We start from the raw sequence: 23,613 nt of genomic DNA, 5'->3' as shown, positions 1-23,613 counted from the left end.
ACATAAGCCAACTGTTAACCAAAATAAAGAGTCATATTGATAACAATACGTTAATTGTAGGAGACCTCAGTACTCCACTCTCAGCAATAGATAGATCATCTAAGCAGAAAATCAACAAAGAAACAAGAGCTTGGAACGACACACTGGATCAGATGGACCTCATAGATATATATAGAACATTCCACCCTAAAACAACAGAATACTCATTCTTCTCAAGTGCACATGGAACTTTCTCCAGAATAGACCACATACTGGGTCACAAATCAGGTCTCAACTGATACCAAAAGATTGAGATTATTCCCTGCATATTCTCAGACCATAATACTTTAAAACTGGAACTGAATCACAAGAAAAAATTGGAAGAAATTCAAACACTTGGAAGCTAAATTCAAACACTTGGAAGCTAAATGTTTGGGTCAACCAGGAAATCAAAGAAGAACTTAAACAATTCATGGAAACCAATGAGAATGAAAACACATCAGTCCAAAACCTATGGGATACTGCAAAGAGGGTTCTAAGGGGGAAATACATAGCCATCCAAGCCTCACTCAAAAAAATAGAAAAATCCTGAATTCACCAACTAATTCTACACCTTAAAGAACTAGAGAAAAAGCAAGAAGCAATGCCTAAGCCACGCATTAGAAGAGAAATAATTAAGATTAGAGCAGAGATCAATGAATTAGAAACCAGAAACACAGTAGATCAGATCAATGAAACTAGAAACTGGTTCTTTGAAAGAATTAATAAGATGGATAAACCACTGGCCAGACTTATCCAAAAAAAAAAAAAAAAGAGAAAGGACCCAAATTAATAAAATTATGAGTGAAAGGGGAGAGATCACGACTAACACAAGGAAATAGAAACAATTATTAGAAATTATTATCAACAACTATATGTCAATAAGCTGAGTAACCTGGATGAAATGAATGCCTTCCTGGAAACCTATAAACTCCCAAGACTGAAACAGGAAGAAATTGCAACATGAATAGGCCAATAACCAGTAATGAGATTGAAGCAGTGATCAAAATCCTCCCAAAAAACAAGAGCCAGGGCCTGATGGATTCCCTGGGGAATTCTACCAAACATTCAAAGAAGAAATAATACCTATCCTCCTGAAGCTGTTTCAAAAAATAGAAACAGAAGGAAAGCTCCCAGACTCATTCTATGAGGCCAGCATAACCTTAATTCCCAAACCAGGCAAAGACCCCATCAGAAAGGACAATTTCAGATCGATATCCCTGATGAATATGGATTCCAAAATCTTCAACAAAATCCTAGCTAATACGATCCAACAATACATTAAAAGGATCACCCACCACCACCAAGTGGGATTTATTCCAGGGATGCAAGGGTGGTTCAACATTTGCAAATGAATCAGTGTGATAGAACACATTAATAAGAGGAGAGAGAAGAACTATATGGTCCTCTCAATTGATGCAGAAAAAGCATTTGACAAAATACAGCATCCTTTCCTGATTAAAACTCTTCAGAGTATAAGGATAGAGGGAACATTCCTCAAGTTCATAAAATCCATCTATGAAAAACCCACAGCAAATATCATCCTCAATGGGGAAAAGCTGAGAGCCTTTCCCTTAAGATCAGGAACACATCAAGGATGCCCACTCTCACCACTATTGTTCAACATAGTACTAGAAGTCCTAGCAACAGCAATTGGACAACAAAAAGAAATAAAAGGTATTCAAATTGGCAAAGAAGTCAAACTCTCTTCTCAGATGACATGATACTTTATGTGGAAAACCCAAAAGACTCCACCCCCAAATTACTAGAACTCATCCAGCAATTCAGTAATGTGGCAGGATACAAAATCAATGCACAGAAATCAGTTGCTTTCTTATACACTAACAATGTAACTGTAGAGAGAGAAATTAGAGAAACAATTCCATTTACAATAGCACCAAAAATCATAAGATACCTCGGAATAAACCTAACCAAAGAGGTAAAGGATCTATACTCTAGGAACTACAGAACACTCATGAAAGAAATTGAAGAAGACACAAAAAGATGGAAAAACATTCCATGCTCATGGATCAGAAGAATAAACATTGTTAAAATGTCTATGTTACCCGAGAGAGCAATCTATAATTTCAATGCCATCCCGATCAAAATTCCAATGACATTTTTCAAAGTGCTGGAACAAACAATCCTAAAATTTTATGGAATCAGAAAAGACCCCGAATTGCCAAGGAAATGTTGAAAAAGAAAAACAAAGCTGGGGGCATCACGTTGCCCAATTTCAAGCAGTGATCACCAAGACAGCATGGTACAGACACAAAAACAGACATATAGGCCAATGGAACAGAATAGAGAACCCAGATATGGACCCTCAACTCTATGGTCAAATAATCTTTGACAAAGCAGGAAAAAATATGCAATGGAAAAAAGACAGTCTCTTCAATAAATGGTGCTGGGAAAATTGGACAGCCACATGCAGAAGAATGAAACTTGACCATTCTCTAACACCCTACACAAAGATAAACTCAAAATGGATGAAAAACCTAAATGTGAGATAGGAATCCATCAAAATCCTAGAGGAGAACATAAGCAGTAACCTCTTTGACATCAGCCATTTCAAGCTACATCACCAAAGGCTAGTGAAACAAAAGCAAAAATGAACTTTTGGGACCTCATCAAGATAAAAAGCTTCTGCATAGCAAAGGAAACGGTCAACAAAACTACGAGGTGACCCATAGAATGGGAGAAGATATTTGCAAATGACACTACAGATAAAGGGCTGGTATCCAAGATCTGTAAAGAACTTCTCAAACTCAACACCCAAAAAACAGATAATCAAGTCAAAAAATGGGCAGAAGACATGAACAGACACTTCTCCAAAGAAGACATACAAATGGCTAACAGATACATGAAAAAATGTTCATCATCATTAGTCATCAGGGAAATTCAAATCAAAACCACATTGAGATACCACCTTACACCAGTTAGAATGGCAAAAATTGACAAGGCAAGAAACAACAAATGTTGGAGAGGTTGTGGAGAAAGGGGAACCCTCTTACACTGTTGGTGGGAATGCAAGTTGGTACAGCCACTTTGGAAAACAGTGTGGAGGTGCCTCAGAAAATTAAAAATAGAGCTACCCTATGACCCAGCAATTGCACTACTATTTACCCCAAAGACACAGATGTAGTGAAAAGAAGAGCCATATGCACCCCAACGTTCATAGCAGCAATGTCTGCAATAACCAAACTGTGGAAAGAGCCGAGATGCCCTTCAACAGATGAATGGATAAAGAAGATGTGGGCCATATATACAATGGAATATTACTCAGCCATCAGAAAGGATGAATACACAACTTTTCCATCAACATGGATGGGACTGGAGGAGATTATGCTAAGTGAAATAAGTGAAGCAGAGAAAGTCAATTATCATATGGTTTCACTTATTTGTGGAACATAAGGAATAGCATGGAGGACATTAGGAGAAGGGAGGGAAAAATGAAGGGGGTGGAAATCAGAGGGAGAGATGAACCATGAGAGACTATGGACTGAGAAACAAACTGAGGGTTTTGGAGGGGAGGGGCGTGGGGGGATGGGTGAGCCCGGTGATGGGTATTAAGGAGGGCACGTACTGCATGGAGCACTGGGTATTATACGAAAACAATGACTCGTGGATCACTACATCAAAAACTAATGATGTATTGTATGGTGACTAACATAACATAATAAAATAAAATTAAAAAAAAAAAAAAGAATACCTTCTCTATCCCTTTAAACTCTCTGGTTGTCACTCTGCCTTTCTGGGTCTTAATCCAACCTGCAGGGCTTGGGACTGCCTGCCCTTGCTCATCTATTCTAACCCTGGACCCAGAGGCACATGTAGGTTTGTGGATTCTGGAGCTTATATGGGGAGAAGGGTGGGAGGGGGTGGAAGATCTTTAACAGAAAGAATGCAAAATGAAAAGTACAAAATTAGGTTAAAAATGAATATTTACTTAAGGTACATTATAGATTTTTAAGAAGCCGGAAAATACTAAAAACATTAAGAAATCCCAGTACACACACACACACATATACAATATTTTTAATAGATAACTGGTTGACAACTTATAAATACCCCCCTCTACAGTTTTTGGTTATATAGTTATTATAATTATTGATGATCTCTTCATATAACAACAATTTGGTAATACAATTTTTAACAGGATAGAAAGCTAAGCCAGTCTTTCCTCTACCATAGTTGATCACAATATCACTTTTATTCAATGGCCCATCATTTTTATCCAACTTTTTTCTGTGTGTGTGTGTGTATTTACAAATGTAAGGAATAGCAAAGAAGATATACTTCATGTATGTTCAAATCAAGATTTTGTAATTTATCACTTGCCTTATTGAACATTCTAAAATGGCTTTACAAATGTTAGTTTAAATGGTATTTTATAAGATTTATCAAATATGCCATGGTATCCAAAAAAGGGAGAAAATTTAAGGCGCATTTATACTTGGATATACTGCCTTATCAGATCCAAAGAGGGATCTGATTTTGAGAGTGCAGAGGGAGAGTGGAGAGAGAGAGAGGAGACAGGAGAGGACTTCCATTTGGCCAGACCAGGATGAGACAGAAAGTTTCACTTAACAATCAGATATATCTGAGCATTGGTGGAGAACTTCCCACAGACTAGCTTCTGGCTTCTTATTTTCCCCCATGACCACAATGCCAGGCGCTATAGGACACAAGGCCCCTGGTGCTGCACCTTCACTCTCCATTTAGGTCAACATGCTAGGTAGCAGGACTATTCCAGGAGGTTATCCCTACCCTGAGAAAGCTGGCTGCAGTAGCATGAAGTGACTGAGAACCACATGAATATATCCCAGTAGCCCCAACATAAATGTATCCCGAAGTCAGCTTCCCCAATCTTCATCTGTAAAGAAGAAGCCATATGAGAGAGAGGCAGAAGGACAGAGGGTCAAGGACAGATGCCCACCTTGAGTCTTTGCACATACTTTGGACCAAGCTCTGGGTGCCAGGACCCAGAATTCCCTTCCCGAATTCCTGGGCTGCTGACCTGCTGGCTTGACCACTCACGGTGTGGATCATACTTACTCAAGCTCAAATGATGGTCAAGTGGAAAGGGGGGGTGTAGAACAGGGGACAGGCTAGCCCCGGGGGATGGCTTTCCTCACAATCCCAGATCCAAGGAGAAATTCCAAGGAGTCAGATTATTCTCACTTTGAACTAGGCCTTCCCATTCCTTAGGCAGGCATATTTGTCAAGAGAGTTAGCCAGATTTATAACTTAGATGTTCTACAGTGAATATGCAATACTTGTATTATCTGAAATAATATTGAAAAACTTGTCACATCTTGTCAAATGTCAAATACTGAAAAACTTGTCAAGCAAGCAAAACTTGAAGGCCTTATCTGGACATACAATTTAGAAATTCTATTCGGTGTGTCAAGAAAGTACACTAGGACATCTATCTGCTAAAAATCATTGGAATCTGGGAAGAATTGTTGAAGGAACTTTGCTATTAACATTCAGGATTCCCAGGAGCATCAAGCCTGGGAGATGGAGAAGTCACACAAATGTTGCCCCAAGCTTCTGGAGAACGCACATTATAAAGCAGGACACATACCACGGGGCTTGAGCAAGTAGAAGCACATCTCATTGCTCTCAATGATAGGTGCTTAGTCACCATGGCTAAAAAATAGGCCCCTAATGCCTCTCCTGTGGAATGGAGCAGATCATAGAGATCTGACAGACTAAGGCCACCTTGGGCTGAGGAGTCAGGCACTCCCAATATGCTTATGATCATGTAGCCAGAATCTGTCATATTCCTAAAAAGAAATCATTCCTGGATGAAAGAAAATTATTCTCTTTGGGAAGAGACGAGCAGCAGCGTTCAACAGAATGGTGAATTTTTATTGCCCAGATATTTAAAATTCTAAGCACTATTGTTTGTGTTATGTAACACTTAGAGAATGATATAATGAGGATACATTGTTAAGAATATAATTCTGGAAACAGACACCTTCTCATCTACTCTTTGACCATTGTCAAATAACTGCTGTGGGTCCCCTCCGAATCTCTTCTGTTTCTGTGCCCCACATAGGCTTGAACAGAGGAGGTGGGAGTCCACAGTTCTAAATGCTAAAAGGTTGTCCCAACCATCTGGGTTTTAAGACAAGCAGGCCAGCAGTCCCTGCAGATGCTGGGGCCTTCCCTCTTGTGTCTTCCCTCTCTCTTGTTTGCCATTCAGTTCTGTGTATCCAACCACACAGCTCCCCCTTCTCTGCTACACAGGAACTGGGCTTGGCATTTTGTTCAGCTTTCAGATCCACGTGGTTTTCTGTCCCACATCGCTTAGGAAAAGCTGGAAGGGAGAGATCAGAGCCCCACTAGGGCTCCTCGGTGTGATTCCCTCCTAATTATCCTTTTCCAATCAGAAGGGAGTAATTCTCCTCCACCTCATTATTTTCCTGCCTAGCTTTCTGCCCTTTGAAGCTGAGTTTTCCTTCTATTAACGAACAACTAGGAAAGTGTACTCACTAGTACTTTGTACTAATCTTGCAGTTTTATAGCCTGACCTCTGACCAACATTTTGGCATAAATGGTTTCTTAAAGGGGCAGTGCCTGCTTTTTCTAAACTTACTAGAAGACCTTAAAAGAGATTCTACTTCCTTCTGGGATCCCCTGGAGAAAACAATACATGCAAAATACAGTTATCTTTTATTTAGGTGGTGGGGTGCCTTTTTGCACTGTCTATATGTCAGATTCCACATGGTGGCCTGAATAGTTGGCATTCAGAAACCAGGCAAGAAATTAGCATTTCAAACTGATACTAAACACAAATTAGACTCATTCTCATCTTCTGCAACAGGAATAGCACTTGGTAAACACATAGGGAACTTTCAGGGTACAAAATAAATGGATTCGGTTAAACAAACATTTATTGAGCACCTGCTGTGTGCAAGACATTGTGTTGAGTGCTATACTGAGTGTTGAGTCAACAGTATGACCAGGATTTGCAATTTGATAGAGCATATGGCTTTACATGACCTAATATAGAATTTTTAATCTTCATAAAGGGAATAAATACCATATGAGCAGATGATAGGAGTAAATATCCCAGGAAGTCAAGAGAGATGGGCAATGCATTTTCAGATTGGGGAGGACAAGGGAAAGCCATAATTCAGGTTTTCTTTCTCATATTTTCTTTTCTTCTAAGGTTTTCTTAACCAGTGTCTTTTTTTGTTGTTGTTGTTAGCCAGGACTTTTTGGGCCATGCTATGGATGCCCTGTGGAGCTGGAGTTTGAAAGACTAGGATCTAATTTAAATTCTGCTACATGTTAACAGTGTGAGTTTGGGCGAATCACCTAACTTCTCTGCTTCTTCAGATTCGAGATTGGCAATTACATTTATTTGCCACAATCTGTCCAAAGGGTGGTTGTGATAATCCATGCAACATAACACAGGTATCATTCAGGTGGAAGGGATCATTATCCTAACAAGTTTTTTTCACTAGTTGTTACCGGTTATCAATGTTCTATTTCTAATTTTCTTCACTGATCTTCTTAGAGTATTTGTTTTCTAATTACTTCGTATTTTCTAGTTTAGGATCAAAACACAAAAGACTTCTACAAAGATATGCACCTTCATGTCCTTTTGAGAACAGAGGCCCTTTGGGCTTGTTTCCCTCATGTAGCCTCGCCCCCTTTTCGGGCAGGAACATCCTTGTCCGGTACAGGTCTGAGCAAAGGCTTATTGCCCATCTGTCTTCTCAGCTCCCGTCTTCCTTCCCCCTCAATCGGTCCCTCCTCCTGTGTATAACAGAAGCGAAAAAGTGCCATTGCCAAATATAAAGTTGAGAAGCTAACTCTGTCACTTAGGGGTTTTTTTGTTTTCCCCTGAATCATTGGTTTCCTTTGTCAGTTTAACTTTTGATAAGTGGCAGGAAAAAAGTCTCTGGCAGGATTTATAGAGTGAAATGTAGTGACTTAACCACAGACTTCATCAGGATTGATGAAGAGATTCTTTCCAGGACAAAGTCTGGAAGAAAAGTGGTTCGAGTCGTCTGGTCTGTTCAACCAGCCTTCAGAATGAGGATGGTTAAGGAAGAAAAGCAGTTGCCCAGCACAAAACACATTGGAGGACTCCATGGCGCTGGTCCGTGAGACTCAAGTTCCCAAGAACACGTAACACTAGAGGAGGTCACAGGTGAGAGACAGGTTTTCGCTCGGCTTATTGTTCTCTTTTAGGCCTGAGACATGAAAACAATTATTATATTTATGTCTCATCTAGATTGATGCAAGTTGTGTATCTCATTCATTAGGGAACTTGAACTCCTTCTCATGGAGGCATAAAATGTAGCTACGAAACACAAGCTACCTATCAATTCTGGCAGGATCATGAAAAAGAAGTTTTAAACTCTAGACAATTCTTTGATCTCAACCTTCTTAAATGAATAGGGTGTGTGTGTGTATGTGTGTGTGTGTGTGTGTGTTTCTCTTTCTTCTTCATCTTCTAAGGAAAAACAGTGCATCAGAAAGAAACCAGGAACCAGAAAAAACAGAAGAGTCTTGGTGTTTTGTATTTGAGATTGGGTGCTTTGGTTTTTTTCCATCACTAAATCTCCATGTAATAGTAGACTATAGCCTTAAAAACATATATTTGTCTAATATGATGAAAATAAGAAATAAACCAAACCGTTAATTCCAGAATTTGAAAGCCAGTATTTCACACTACGGTTAGGTCAAGTGCCCTCTGACTTGACATGCCAGCCTATTCTGTAAATGATTCAATGGACTGACCAGAAACCTAAAATTAAAGCCATATGGAAACTTACTGTGCATATTAAATTGTGTGTAGCAGTGTTAACAGCATCTTGACTTGTGGCTGGCTGCAAGTAATAAATGAATTATATTAATTTTGTAGCTGCAAGCTAATTTCTCCAGAATTACTTTTTAATAACCAAGCATCATGTTCGCTGGTAAGATTTAAATACATTTAGGAACAAATTTGTAGACTTTTAAGTAATGCTAGATTATCATTTTGAAAGCTTAAGAGTTCATTTACTATTTCCCCTAACACCAGATTTTTAGAGAGAAAATGATTTTGCTCAAACTGGGGAAGTATGTTGGTAAACAATGGGTGTGTTATTACCCAGGAGTGGCCCCCCACCCTACTACAGCCAAGTGGGAACTGCACTGTTGCAAGTATTCCGTCCCCCCCCCCCCCCCCCGATTTCATAGGTGATTTGTCTCTATCATGTAACTTCTCATTTCCTCTCCCCTGCTGGATTGAAACTAATCCTGTTTCATGTCAGTGCAAAACTTTGGAAATTGCGGTCAGTGGTCTTAAGTAAGGCTGTTTAGTTTGATGGTGGAGAGTGTAGGTTCTGGAGGCCGACTCGCTTGGATTGATCTTTCATCCCACGGCTTATCAACCGTGTGACCTTGGGCTAGTTTGTGTGCCTCAGTTTTCTGAGGGGGACGAATGATAGTATGTACCCCACAGGTTGTTGGGAACATTAAAAGAGAAAGTAAATATGAAGCCCTTGGATAAGATCCACCTTGACAAAGCTTCGTTAAATGTGAGCTACTGTAATTCTCTGGGGGAGAACAAGGTTCATGGGAAGCTGGGGAGGTGGCTGGTCAGACAGACCTACATGGAATCCCAGATCTACCAGTTACTGTTCTTAGACAATAAATGAGCTTGGACAAGTTGCTCATTTCAATCTTTATCTGTACAATGGAATTCTCATACCAAACCCATCTCCCTGAACTGCTGGGAGGGATGCATGAGATGAAGTATGAAGAAGTATAACATAATGCTGGTCATGCAATAGTTTCAACAAATATTCATTAATATTAATTCCCTCTCTCTTCCATGGGAAGTAGCTTCATTTCTATTATTTGGGGTGGGGGTGAGGTCACAGCTCAGTTGGATGGCCTATTTCCCCCCATAGTCTTAGACTCCATGCCAAAGGAGACTTCTGACAATAGGGACAATATGAAAAATCTACACTCACAAATAATATACTAAATGTTTATATATAACTTTAAAAATATATTGTATTTTTTGGCTGGAGATTTTTCTTCCTAATTATGTTTGATAATGGATAATATTATAATTAGATGGCCTTCTCTGAAGGAGGAGGAAACTAGCTTGTACTGAAAAACAAATATTGCTATGGGTAATCTGTATGTGCGTAATTGGAATAGTGATACCACAAATGTTCCACTTCTTCACAAATACTAACAATGATCATTACTTATTGAGTGTTCACTATGTACCAGACATACTGAATGATCTACATACAGTATCTAATCTAACCTTCCCCTAAATGCTATCAGGTAATTGTTATGGGATCTCACGATTGCAAATAAAGATGCTGATGATGACAGGTTAAAAAAGGTCACTCTGGTCAATTCCTAAATTGATAGTTCAGCTCATGAATGTGATGGAATGGAGTAGCATGGTCAGTTTTAGCTTTTTCTTTTCTTGTTACCATATCTGATTTCATGACACAAAACTTTATAACAAAGGGCTTTTAAAAACCTGTACAACAATATTGTTCCGAAATCTTGCAGTTAGGAACCATGTTTTCATTTTTCTGTATGGTTCTCAGTGATCCTACCCAGAAGGCAAAGGTCAGTTACGGTACAGTTCCTGCAGGGAAACTGGGAGGATTCTGGGATAACAACCCCAAACACAAGCACAAACATGTTGTGCCGCATTCGGCACCACAGACGAGCTGTACCTGGAGAAACACTATTGGTGCCCCGCCCCCCAGTCTTACTCCTCTTTTCTCTTTAAGCTCCACATGCTGAGTCTGAGCCCACCCTTTCCCCGAAGTCCAGCTGCAGCACAGACCTCTCTCTTGAACTCCAGACTCAGAAAGCTGCCACTGAACCGCCTGTCCCACCACACCACTGTGACTGACTGCAAGGCACTTAATCTCAGCAAGTTACAAACAAATCTCAGGTGTATAACTGTTCTTCAGCCTCTCCTCTCTTCCTCATTTCCAGGTCGAGGCAGTAATTAACAATGGTTTCTCTCTGTTCATCACCCCTCAGGTCTTTCCCTTCCTTTCTATTCCACATTATATTAATTTTGTAGCTGCAAGCTGTTTCCTGACAGGTTCCCTTGGGTCCAGGTTTTCCGCGACACTCCCAAAGTGCACATCTGCTGATGTACTCCTCAGCAAAGACCCTCCTGCAGACTCCCCTGCAGACCCACAAGGCTTTCCATGGTGTCGCCTTGACTGGTGAATCCAGGCTCACCTCAGGCCAATCCCAGCTTACTCCAAACACCCCCATCAAACTGAACTTGCAATCCCGGAAGTGATTCGTACCTTCTTCTCTCCAGGTGAACATTTCTGCCTGAAACTCCCTTCTGTTAAAGTCTCAGAGGGGCCTCCCAATAAGTAAAAACTGGTTAATATGATAAGAACTAGGCAGGTGAAAGCCAAAGATCAACCTTATCATTGATGAGATTAAGGTTAGAGAATTTTGCTTTGAGTGTGAGCCAAATGAGCTTGCTAACTCAACTCTAGAAATGAGCAGACTGTTCCAAATGATCATAGAAGACACTGGAAGACCCCAGAAGACTGCAGGACTCCCACCATTTCTTAACATAGAACTCTAGGGAACAAGGAAGGGTGGAAAGGAGGAGGGGCTGAGGCACACACGCCCAATGTTCTTTTCCAACATCCTCTAATCAGATTGGAGATCAATTTCTTCCCCAGAGAAAGGGTTTAGGAACTACTGGGAGGCCAAGAATGTCAGGCCTTTCCATTTGAATGGAAATAACAGGAGGAGAAAAGAGGCATTCCCACCATACACCCCCTCACACTGGTCCACCTGTGAAATGTCTCTAACTGGAGCATCTCCTACAGGAAACTCCTGGTCCTGCCTCCCCCATGGCCTGGCCCAGGATAAGCAGATTTTGCCTCCATCTGTGTCCCCTCCACTAATGCTTTTGGTTTAGTCATTTATATTTAACTATATGTCTGTCTTTTGTCTTAGACTCCCTGTTCTTAGAGAGACATGACTTATTCATTTTTTATATCCTTCATATCTAGTGCAGAGTCTAAAAAAAAGTAATTTATTAATAGATATTTGTTGAATGAATGGGTGTTCTTTTGGCCTTGGTTATTCAGACCCCAAGAGAGCAGGGAGCACCCTAGCCTGCTCACCCCTGTGTCTACCCCTCTCTCAGCACCTTCTACAGCATCTGGGGCAGGATGGCACTCCTGAACAGCATTGCTCCCTGGGCGAGGGACACACAGGCATCCTCACTACACCAGAAACACCATGAGAATGGGGAGCTGGCCTCCTCTTTCCTCACTGTGTCCTCCCTACCTAGAGCAGTGCAGGACTCATCAGAACAGGGACTCGATAAATAATTGTTAAATTAACAACTCCTCTCATTGTATCCTCCACTTTTCTCCTCCCTTGAGGACAGAAACACGTGAAGGCCATGACCCATTATTCTGAGGTTTTATTGAAAGTATGGAGCAATTGCCAAAGCACCGCCCTAATGTTCTCTAAGAAAGGTTGGTGATTTCCTATCCCTCTCTTGATTGGTCATTGAGTCCAAAGTAATTGAAATATATGGTTATAGAGCCCTGAACTATCTGACTAGGAACATAAGAAGCTAGCATATTTTCTTTTTTACCATAATTCCGGTTTCCCAGAGGGTGCTGGCCACTCTACATTCCTGTTTAGTTCCTCTTTGATGTGACATGGGATCTCAATGGGGACTGAAGTATCTCAATTTACAATTCTTCAGTTATAGTAGGGAATAAAATTTTTACAATTGTTTTGAAGATATCTCTTTATTTGTTGAGCTTGGGAGAGGATCTTTAGAACATACACAAAGCCCAAGTTTTCCATTATGACAAGTGCACAAACCTGATCGTCACTCCATCCATGGTGCTGGCCTACAGACACGGCCATGAGGCAGGCTGCATTCAGTGCTCCCAGGGTTATAGCAAGTCTGGATTCCTCTACCACAAAAGGGGAGTGACGGTCCCAGCTCATGATCCACCAGGATATCCTTTGTTACCTCCAGTCATGTCTTAGATACAAACACACAAATATCCCTCCCGACTCATTTTACTTCTCTTATATTTTGAGAAGAAGATGGAATGTTCAGCAAAGATGGAATGTTCGGAAGAAGATGGAATGTTCTCAGTTGAGAGTAGGCATGTTTCAAAACCGAACCAGGAAGAATGCCAAAATGGTTGGGGAATCATTGCTCTCCAGTGACAAATTTAGGCTCTTCTACATGTACACCCAATTTTTTGACTAGTGTACCGACTGCTCAAAGGTTGAAAAGACAAATGACCATTGTGCCCTTGTGTCTTAGCAGATCACACACCTATATTACCTGACCAGTGCTGTTTCACAAAGGCCATCGCAACTCCTCTTATGATCACACTCTCTTTCTTCTTATCACAAACACCAGTGGGCACCTGGAATTCCTCCTCTTCCTTACTGTATCCCATCATTTGTGTCCAACTATCTGGCTGACAGATGAAAGCCTATAAGATTTGGCGTAGGGGAGTGCAGCTTTCCTTTCATTAGCCTTATCTGTCATCCCCCAAATTGTGTCCATTGTTCAGTGATGTGAAATGCACTGGGTGCCCGCATTCCAGGAGTTCATATGGACCAGGTAAAGCCAAGGATCCAGTGGGTGGAGGTGAAGCCTGAGAATTAGTATTCCAGAAATGATTCCTGGGTGATTCTGATGCCAGCAAAACTTGGGAATCCTGCCCTACAAATTCAGGACTTGATTGGACTCTTGCAGAATTCCGACGGGCCCTTTGACACTTTTTTTTGGTTCTTACTTTATACTCCAATGTCAGTCTCTGAACTTACGAGGCTCGTTCTCCCCTTTCTAACATTGAAAGGACGCTGGTTCTTTACCATCTTCCTGAGAGTTCTCATTGCAGGACTGCCTTTTTCAAACTCTGGAAAAAAATAAGGTCCCTGACTTGGCATTTTAGTGATTCTTGCTACATTGTTAGAGTCCTCCCTGGAAACTGGCAGGTGAACACACAGGGGACTCTCTCAAGAATTCTCACCTTTCTGGGGGCACCTGAGTGGCACAGTCGGTTAAGCGTCCAACTCAGGTTGTGATCTCAGGGCTTTGTGTTCAAGCCCCATGTCTTAAGTGTCTCTCTGCCTCCCCCCGCCTCTCAAATAAATAAATCTTAAAAAAAAAAAAAAAGAATTCTCACTTTTCTGATGTGAGAGGGTCTGACATAAGATACAGTGCAGGTTATAAGCTTAGGTCCAGGTGTCTGCAGGGTCTGGGCTCTCTGGCTTTTTCATTTATTTATTCCACCACTGGTATCTTCTCCATCAGTGGTTTTCCAGCTTTTCTCATGTGTGTGTGTGTACCTGAAGCAAAGTTTCAGTGGCTAGTACTTACTTTTGCTTTGTGTGAGGGACTCTATTTTTTTTTCTGTAAATAGAATTTGTTATATTTTATATTATAATAGAATTTTATTCTATAACATACTAAAATTATATTGATTAAGTCCGCTAGACTAAATTGTATCACAATGTGCTACTTGGATCTAACCTGCATTTTTAAAAAATTGTTGTTCATGTTGTTCAGATTTAGTAGGAATCAGTATGTTGATACCATGTTAATAATAGAAACAATGGCTGGTTTCATCAGCTGCTTGCTTGCTTTGAACTAGGAAGTGAGCTAGTACTTTTCTAAATGATCGCATTTTATCTTCACAACCCTATGACATATGTGTTATTATTCTTACCTTATAGGTGAAAATCTGAACCTTAGTGTCACTTGTCATTGGATGTGAGAGGTCCGTACTGTTTTGTCTCTGATTCATGATGTTCTTCTGTAACAAAGCCAGAGTGTATATCCCCAATCACCATCACTGAATCAAGAACTTAATGAATGTATGTACTATAGAGACACAAAGAGGATTAAATGTCCCTGCTCTCAAGGAGTATACAATCTAGTCATTTCTATATGTTACATAGCAATATGAGACCTAAGTAAGATTTTGAATACGATAAGATTTAGGCAGCAAGGATTTAGATGACAACTATGTAATGGAAACAAGAGAGATCTGACTTCAGAGCAGCACGATGCCACTACAGACTAGCGGGATCTGGGAGGCTTCGTATAGGAGGTGGCCTTAAAGAACATGTGAATCCGAGAAAGTGGAGACTAGAAACGAGGACATCTCAAACAGGTGGAACAGCACAAGACCCAAAGGCAGATAGAGGTGCAACAAGCAAGTTCAACCTCAAGGACATTTTCCTGTAGTACAGAAGTTGTCTAATCTTGCTCCTGAGAGATATCTCAGTAGCTAGAGCACAGGTGAGGGTGTCTTGGTTGCTGGCCCTCCAGTCTTGTCTTTACCAGGATCGGAAACATTTTTGTGTGTCACTAACTCCTAAGATATCATTTGAACAGAGCATACTGATGCTTTTTTTAAAAAGTAGGTGAAATCCATTGATAATGAAATGGGATATCAGTTGGGAAAAGTAGACTACGGATCCCACACATGAGGCACTGGGTGCCAAATTAGGGACTGTGGAATACTGCCTAGGGGTGAAAACCTCAGGACTGGTTTTGTCCACCTTTGTCCATTAGCATTGTGCCCATGGGAAAGTGACACGCCTCTTCTGATTTGATTTCCAAGCAAAATAAGGACGATATAAGTTACTACCTAATGCTGAAGTTCCTGGGACTAAAAAAGGTGAATATGTGAAAACTATTTTGTCAATTCAAAAGTGCTATATGACATCAACAGTTGTTTTCAGTTTTAATATGGAGGGTTTTGATGAAGAAAAAAATAAACTGCATATAGTTATTTATCAGATAGAAAATAAGAACTATGAAAGGTGTTACTCTGAGAGACTGGTGCGCTGGAGTGGTTGGGGAAGATTAATCTGGCATTGGGAAATGAGCTGGAAGGAGGAAGGTGGAACAGGGTAATGAGCTTGGAAGTATGTTGGCCTCCATGTGAAGTGATAAAGGGAAATCAGCAGAACTTGGAGACTAACTTGGAAGTATAGGGGCCAGAAAGAGAAGGAACGATGAGAAATATTTAATATCATTTTCCCCCCCACATACGCTGGAGGAAAGTTCTAGAAACAGCTAGCAGTAGTGGTAGTGTTTTGGAGAGGGCTCCACTGTCCACACATTGATCTTTAGAGGACAACGGGATAACCAAGTGGAGGTATTTGGTGGCCTGAAGTACAGGTCTTGTTGTCCTCAAGTAGGGGATGCAGGAGGAGAAGTGGGATCTATAAGACAGTGAAGACAGGTGCAGTGTGGGTGCCCAGGAAAGATGAGAGAAGTAAGAAGAGCTGGTAAAGGAGACACAAGGAGAGTCGCCAAAATGTGAGGTGACCCCCAATAGCTAGGGAGGGCAGGAGCAGCCAGGGAGCAAGCAAAGAGAAGGACTGAAGGACAGTCACTGGGCATCAGTAACTTGTGTTACTTCTTATGATCCTTCTTTTACCAGAAACCAAGAGTCTGCAAAGTTGTGTCCTTGCCCACGCATGCAAAGCTAACGGACACAGCTGGACAAAGCTGGGCCCTCAGGTTTATGCCCTCACGTGATCTAGCACATCCCCTTCACTGGCACCCAGGGCCTTCTATAATGAGATCTCTTGTCAACTTTTCCAACCTGCTCTCCCAATTCTTTTTATCCATGGTTTTTACATGCTTTCATTTTTAAACATCAGTATGCTTTGTTCAAAGGGTACCGTAGGAGTTGGAGTAAATATGACAACATATGCACTCTCTGTTGGATGGTAGAGGTGGAGGAAGGACTGAAGCGGACCAAAGAGACAGGGTGCTAAAGGAGGTGTGACATTTTGTGTCAGGCGCTTATTGAAGAGTTTCGACTGGGAAGGAAAGAGAGCAAGAGGCTAGATCGAGCTTTAGGATGAAGAAAGGTGTTTTGTTGTTGTTCTGTTTTGGTTCTTCAATTTGGGAAGGAAGTCTTACAAACCTAGCTGAGTCTCTGCCGAGGTTAGAGCATTGCGTTACATATTTAGGATGAAAGGACAGGGTATAGACACTTCTCTTCTATTCCCTGCTATATAGGTACTCAAAGGAAGAATTGAACCTTGTCCTAAATTGGGAGCCTGATTAAGAAACAGGGCCCCTGGGGGAGAGGGAAGAGACCCTCCAAGTAGGGAAAGTATCAGATGCAGTGAGGATAAGTGAGAAAAAGGGCCCGAGGGGAGGCAGGCTGCAGTAGCTTTGAGTGCAGCATGAGGTTATGCTTGAATCTCCTCTCTGGGATGGCTGAGTGCCCTGGGACCAAGAGGGCTGGGTAGTTAAAGCCGGAGACCCTTATCAGGAGCCTGAGCACTCTGCCTTCCCTTCAAAGTGAGAACATGTTTTTTCTTCTAGGCCAGAGACCCACAGACGGGTGATGAGGGAGAGAAAGCAGTTCCAAGGGAGAGTGCAGATGCCCACAAGACATCACATGGAGGTTGGAGGTGGGTTGCCGGGGTACCTCATCAGCCACGGGATGCTTCCGTGGAGATGGCATTAGCACTGGCAACCTGGGGATACTGGAAACCCTCGCCTTCCATCCCTTTCAAACAGAGCAAGAGGCCTGAAGCCATGCATTTTACAGGGAGGAAGGAGGACTGGACTTAAGAATAAAACTACTTAGAATCCACAAACTGGGGAGCTGAGAGGCCATGTGGTAACACAGATGTATGTAGTCAAATGGGAAAGAGATGGTAGAAACAGGAAACAGAATGCTTGGGCAAAGTATATGATCTCAGAGAGGAGAAGAAGGATTTGGTAGACAGCAGAGTGAAAGGCACCAGAAAAACACTGAGGGTTGCTGGAGTGGTGGGGGGTGGGAGGGATGGGGTGGCTGGGTGACGGACATTAGGGAAGGTAGGTGCTATGGTGAGCACTGTGAATTGTGTAAGACGGTTGAATCACAGACCTGTACCCCTGACACAAATAATACATTACATGTTAATAAAAAAAAAAAAGAAGAGGAAAAAAAGAAGTAAGCAAGCCAGCCACACAGAGCTGGCGAGGGAAAACGTATGTAAAGATGGGTCACAGATGGGGCTCACGGGACTACAAAGAAGATTGTGAAGACAAATCTCTTGTCTGGCAGACTGAACCTTATGGGTAAGGCCAGTGATGCCACGCACAGAATGTGTCAGGTTTGAGGCTGGGGCAGTGTAGTCTGTGGGGGTGGGGGGAAGGCCAGCGTGGGCCAAGACAACCCCACGAGGGCACTGATGAAGAAAGGGTACAGTGCCACAGTGGTCCAGCAGAGGTGTGCTGTGCATTGTGTCCCGTTAGCACCTGGATGGAAGACATGTCTGGCAACAACATATGCCTTCTGAACTGTTGGGAGTGCTTTGGAAACAAAAATCTTATTGAGCACCCATGATGTGCAAGGCAGAGTGCTAAGGTGGTCTGCACAGCACATAAGATGAGGCCCAACCTCTTGAGGATTCAGAGTCTAGAAGGGGAGGCCTGGCAGAGATTGCTAAGTGCCTGACCAACACCCATCTTCTCCTTCTTCCTTACTTGCAGGTAGCAATATGTTCTGATAAAAAGGATGTATTTTCCAGCTTCTTTTAAATCTAGTGGTGATCAGTGATATATTAAGTAGAAGTCATTAATATTTTCTAAAAGGGTCTGATCAGGTGGGTGGGACACCCACTTGCCACCCCCTTCCCCTCTCCTTAATTGGAATGAGGACACAATGGTTAGAACCCCAACAGCCATTTTGGGCCATGAGGCAAATTTGAAAATGGAAGCACCACACTAAGGTTAATGGAGGTAGAAGGAGCCTAGGCCTCTGGTGCCCCTGGACAGCCATTTCAGTCCTGCACTACCTACTACTTCTTTTCTTTTGTTGAGGGTATATCTATATCTATCTACATCTAGCTAGCTAGCTATCAAGTCCTGACATGGGAGAAAGGACAAACGGAGAAATACAAGATTTATAATATAAAAAATAAATGTAATATTCACATAATTCAACTCAAAAGAGATGCCTCTCCATGTGAAAGGCAGTAATTATTTAAAAGTTTCAGAAAACAGGCCTTTCATCCTTTCAAGTTGGGAGATGAGGAAAGCAGAAGGTCATGAAGAGAGTAAGGAACGAAGGTATCTTGACCTCCAGCCTTTTGGCTGCTGTATGCTGTCTCCCTGAGGCTGCAATAAGAGGTCCATGTTGAGGCAGGATTTTGACCCAAATCTGACTCGGAGACTTCTTGATCCTAAAGTGTACTTTCTATACTATCCTATATCCCCTTCCATCGGAGTCATACCTTAAAAGGCAAGATTCTGCAATGCATGGCATCTGCGATGTTGGTATATGAATGCACAAGTCATGATTTCTCAGGATTGCAGTCCCCGGGGAACGGGGAGGGCCCTGCTGAGGAAGAGAACGGACACCCCGACCTTGGTTAGTGTAAAGGGGACCGGGTGGGTGGTTCCCATACCAGGGGTCATCAGTGGGACCCGAAGGATGATTAAGCCACAGGGATCAGTCACACACACCCTGCTAACACACAACATAGTATCCTGGATCCCATCAGTCCCACAGAAGAGAGAGCACGCATCTGATTTGTGCACCCAAAACTATAGAAGAAATTTCATAATCTCTGCGGTCTGTGCCAGAAAACCCCACTCTTTTGCTTGAGTTCATTTCGAACAAAGCCCCGAGATAAGACACTTCTGAACGTTTGCTTCTTCCCCAGACATTCAGCCAGCTGCTTTTTTCTTAGCGTTCCCATATTGCCGCAAGGGAGAGGGGAGAGGGCATCTACCGTTGTAGTCTCTAATTCCAACATGGATTTGTGACCCAGGAAAGGCTGTAGTTTTCAAAGCCTGTCTGGACCAACGAGACTCTTAGGCGGCGCGATGCTGTTCGCAGTCAGGCAGCGGGTCACCTTGGAACAAGGTGGGGGAGACCGCACTTATTCTGTTAGTGACTAAACAGAAATGCCTTAATTTTTTAAGTCAGATTCTTCTCGTTCCAGATGCTTCCTCACTTTCTTGCTCTTTGCTCAGACGGGGTGAGCAGCGATCAGACTCCTAGTGTCTGAGGGGCTTTAAAGAGGCCTGGCAATCCCGGACACGGTCCTGGAGAAGGCAAGTTTTGTGCGCTGCGTCTGCCGGGAAGCAAGGGCGAGTCACTCCGGTGTCCGGACAGACCGGGGACTGACAGCTCTCTACCTCGGGCAAACTTCTCTCCACCCCTAGAGGGCACACTTCCACCTCTTTCCCCGACTTCTTGCCCTCGTGGAATTGGAATGAACAGGTGCTGTCACCAACCGCTTAGAAGGGCACGTTCATCACCCGCCGAGTCCCGCGCCAGCAGCTACTGGGGCACCTTTGCCCCTCGGAGTGCGGCTGCGGTGCGCGCCAACGCGGGGGGAGCTGGAGAGCCGCTGCCCCTGGAGAACCCGGGGCAGGCCTCTCGGCCTGGGCTCTAGAAGTCCCGCGGGCGTGGGAGGGCAGGACAGGGGCAGATTTCAGCGGCATTTGGGCAAACTGGAGTGGCCGCCGCCGCCGCTTTCTCCACTGCGGTAGACGGGGCGGGTGAAGGGACGACGCCCTTTGCAGCCTCTTGGGTCCTGGCCCTAGGAGATCGCCTCCTCCCCGCCTCAGACCAGGGCATCGGGGCCCGCCGGCTCTCCGGACCGCGCAGCCCCTTTCCCCGCCCGCGAGATCGGCTCGGGAGCCGCTCACAGGGCGCGGCCCCCGGCCCCAGGGCGACCACTGCGGGCGGGTCACGGGCAGTGCAGCCTGTGCCTCTGTGCCCGGGTGACAAGTGTGGGGGCGCCAAGCCACTTCCGTCCTCCCCACGAGCCGCCCGAGAGCAGCCGTCGGGCCTGCGCCGGCTCGGGCGATGCTTGCGGGGCGCACGAGTGGGCAGCGCAGGGCGGCGGTGAGCGCGGACCCCCTGCCCGGGCCCACCCGGACCCTCTCTGTCCCGCCACCGCCGGACCCATTTCTGCTAACCTCGCGGGCCTTCGCAGCTGTTCCCCTGCTCCCCCTGGGGGGCAAACCTGCGCAAGAGGGCAGCTGGAGGGAGGTCAGGGCCACCTTGGTTTTTATTCTAGAAGGGGCTCAGTTCTGCCTAAGAGAGTGAGCTCCCCAGGCGCTATTCAAGTAGGTGTTTGGTGGCCTTTTGTCAGGAAACTTTTAATCACACAGAATTTAGCCTCTAATCGGCCAGACTTACTTAAACCGAGCAGAGTATAAAACCTTCCGTTTTTAACATCCATTCTTGGTGTTTGCTGGAAATTTGCCACCGAATTTCGGCTGGAGCTGAAGGTTACCAGGATTTATCATTGTTTCCCCAGGATGTTTAACTCTCCTGGGCCCCTCTTCTTTCATTTGAGATACTTAAAAAAAAAATTCTTGTAAGCGCTTTGGCCATTTTGTTTAAAAAAATTATTTTATCTCGTACGGTTTTGAGATCCAGAAATATTTCTGAAATGGGGAGAAGGGAGTGTTAGAGACAGAAAGCAGCTGTGTACCAGGAAATAATAAATATCGTGCAAAAATATCACAGCTAATAGATGTCCTTTAGGAGTGTAAATATCTATGTTTAATTGCTTTAAAAATGTGGGGTGGAAAAACACAATTATACATTGTGATAACAAACCTGTACAGATAATTTCTGAACAATACAAAACAAGTGCCGAAAAATTTTTCTTTACGATTGAAATAATTGTTCCAAAATCATGACACCGTCCACCCAAATATCATGTTGCCCCATCTGCAATACTTGAAGAGGAATAGTTACCAATTGAATGCATTTAGATTCATCCTTAATAAAAAGAAAATTGCATAGCTTTTTATATTGTTGCACATCCTCAAATGCATCTTCTAATATCAATGTCACCTTCGTGTTATTCTCAATATTTTCAATTTTCAGAGATACATAATATATAATTGCTAGTAATTATAAACACATCATTTTATTCATCTGATTTTAATAACATGCATTTTTTATAATTACTGTACAACTGAAATAGACATTGAGTTATGCTGTGTGCATGTCTTTATTCAACAGTATATTCTTAGACACCTTGTTCAAACAAATTTAATTCAAAGTGAATTTAAAAGAAAATAAAACAAGGGGGAAAAAAAAATCCTTCCAGTAGAAACAGATTCACAGTGCTTTACAGACAAAAGGAAAGGAAAAGAAGTCCTTATACGAAAAGAGGTTTATTATTACATAGAAAATTCTCACAATAGTTGAAATACACTTCAGGAACTAGTAAACACCTCAGATAGAGTTGTGCCAGTTACTCAGCCCACAAGCATCTGCTTTGTCTTAATTAGACGGGGGAGGTGAATGACCACTGTTTATTTTCATTTTCCTCATTAATTATGAAAAACTGCATTTAATTCATCTTGCATGGTGAGAGATTGACTGCGCAGATGTAAGTCGTAAGGGAAGTGGCTGTCGGTGGGCAACCTGAACATGGCACCCTGCCCAAGGGGACCCCTGGGTGGCACTGCACAGTAATGCATGCCGTAATTGTAATTTTTGCCATAGTCCAAGGTTTCTTCTTGCTTCAGGGAAAATATCCCATTATAGTTAATTGGGGGAGGACTTAAGGGACCTTCAAACTGAGGGCTGGCACACTCAGGGGAAGTGCTTTCATAGAAGGATTCATACGCACTGCAATAATTGTAGGGTTTCATGGTCTTGGAATTATCAAGAGTTCCATGCCCTGGGGGAGTGGTGAGCTCAGGGCTGTGGTAGGGCGGGTAGAAAGTAGAGTAGGGTGACCTTGTGTGGTGCGCAGCCTCCCCACCCTGACCCATCAGGAAACTCCTGGCATTGAGCTGCAAGCAGCCTGCCACCAAGTTTGTAGTTGGCTGGGAAAGACCTTTGCATAAGTTTTGGACGAACGTGAGCAGATCAGGTCTCTTGCCGATTCTCAGAATTTCAGAAAGTGCCCAGATGTAGTTTTTGGCCAGTCGTAAAGTTTCTATTTTGGACAGTTTTTGGGTTTTGGAATAGCAGGGGACCACTTTTCTTAAATTGTCCAGAGCGTCGTTGAGGCCGTGCATCCTGTTTCTCTCGCGTGCGTTAGCTTCCTGTCTCCTGAACTTGACCCTCTCCAGTCGGAGTTTGGTCGTCTTTTTTTTCCTAAGACCCCTCCTTCTGGGCAAGCCATTTTCATCTTCCTCCTCCCTGTCTTCCTCCTCTTCTTCCTTCTCGGTTTCTTCTCCTGGGGCCCTTTTGATGCTCTTTCCTCGAAGGACAATCTGTTTGGAAAAGCTTTCTGGTTTCTTAATTTGCTTCTGGTCCTCACATTCTCTAGAAAACTTTCTGCACATCTGGGATTCTGGCATTACAACAGACTCATCAAACGGTAGTGTTAACATGGTTCTCTAATCTTAAATTACCTGAAAAAATGCCAGCACAATATTTAAAGTGTTTTCATTTTTAAAGTTTATACACTTCAAACATATTTAATGACTTAATCATAAGAATACAAAAACACGTGAAAAAACCTGATTCTGGGACCGATTTTTTACATTAAATAGAATCTTTGAGTTTGTGCAGGCTAGTAATTATAAAAAAAAAAAAAACATTGGCACATGCAATAGGATCG

General features: G+C 42.9%; 1 protein-coding gene across 1 annotated transcript; it reads right to left on the bottom strand.

The window, feature by feature from the left end:
- Positions 1–21,564: 21,564 nt before the first annotated feature.
- NEUROD6 (neuronal differentiation 6) lies at positions 21,565–23,383 on the bottom strand. The gene has a single exon (XM_045865120.1). It carries the CDS (start codon positions 23,381–23,383, stop codon positions 22,370–22,372), a length of 1,014 nt encoding a protein of 337 aa, XP_045721076.1. The 3' UTR covers positions 21,565–22,369.
- Between the last annotated feature and the right edge of the window lie 230 nt (positions 23,384–23,613).

This window comes from Mirounga angustirostris, unplaced genomic scaffold (genome assembly GCF_029215605.1).
Source record: "Mirounga angustirostris isolate CCGP_5_RB_7025 unplaced genomic scaffold, mMirAng1.0.hap1 SCAF_12, whole genome shotgun sequence".
Taxonomy (NCBI): domain Eukaryota; kingdom Metazoa; phylum Chordata; class Mammalia; order Carnivora; family Phocidae; genus Mirounga; species Mirounga angustirostris.
Note: the sequence above shows the minus strand (reverse complement) of the source record. Positions and strands in the feature narration are given on the sequence as shown.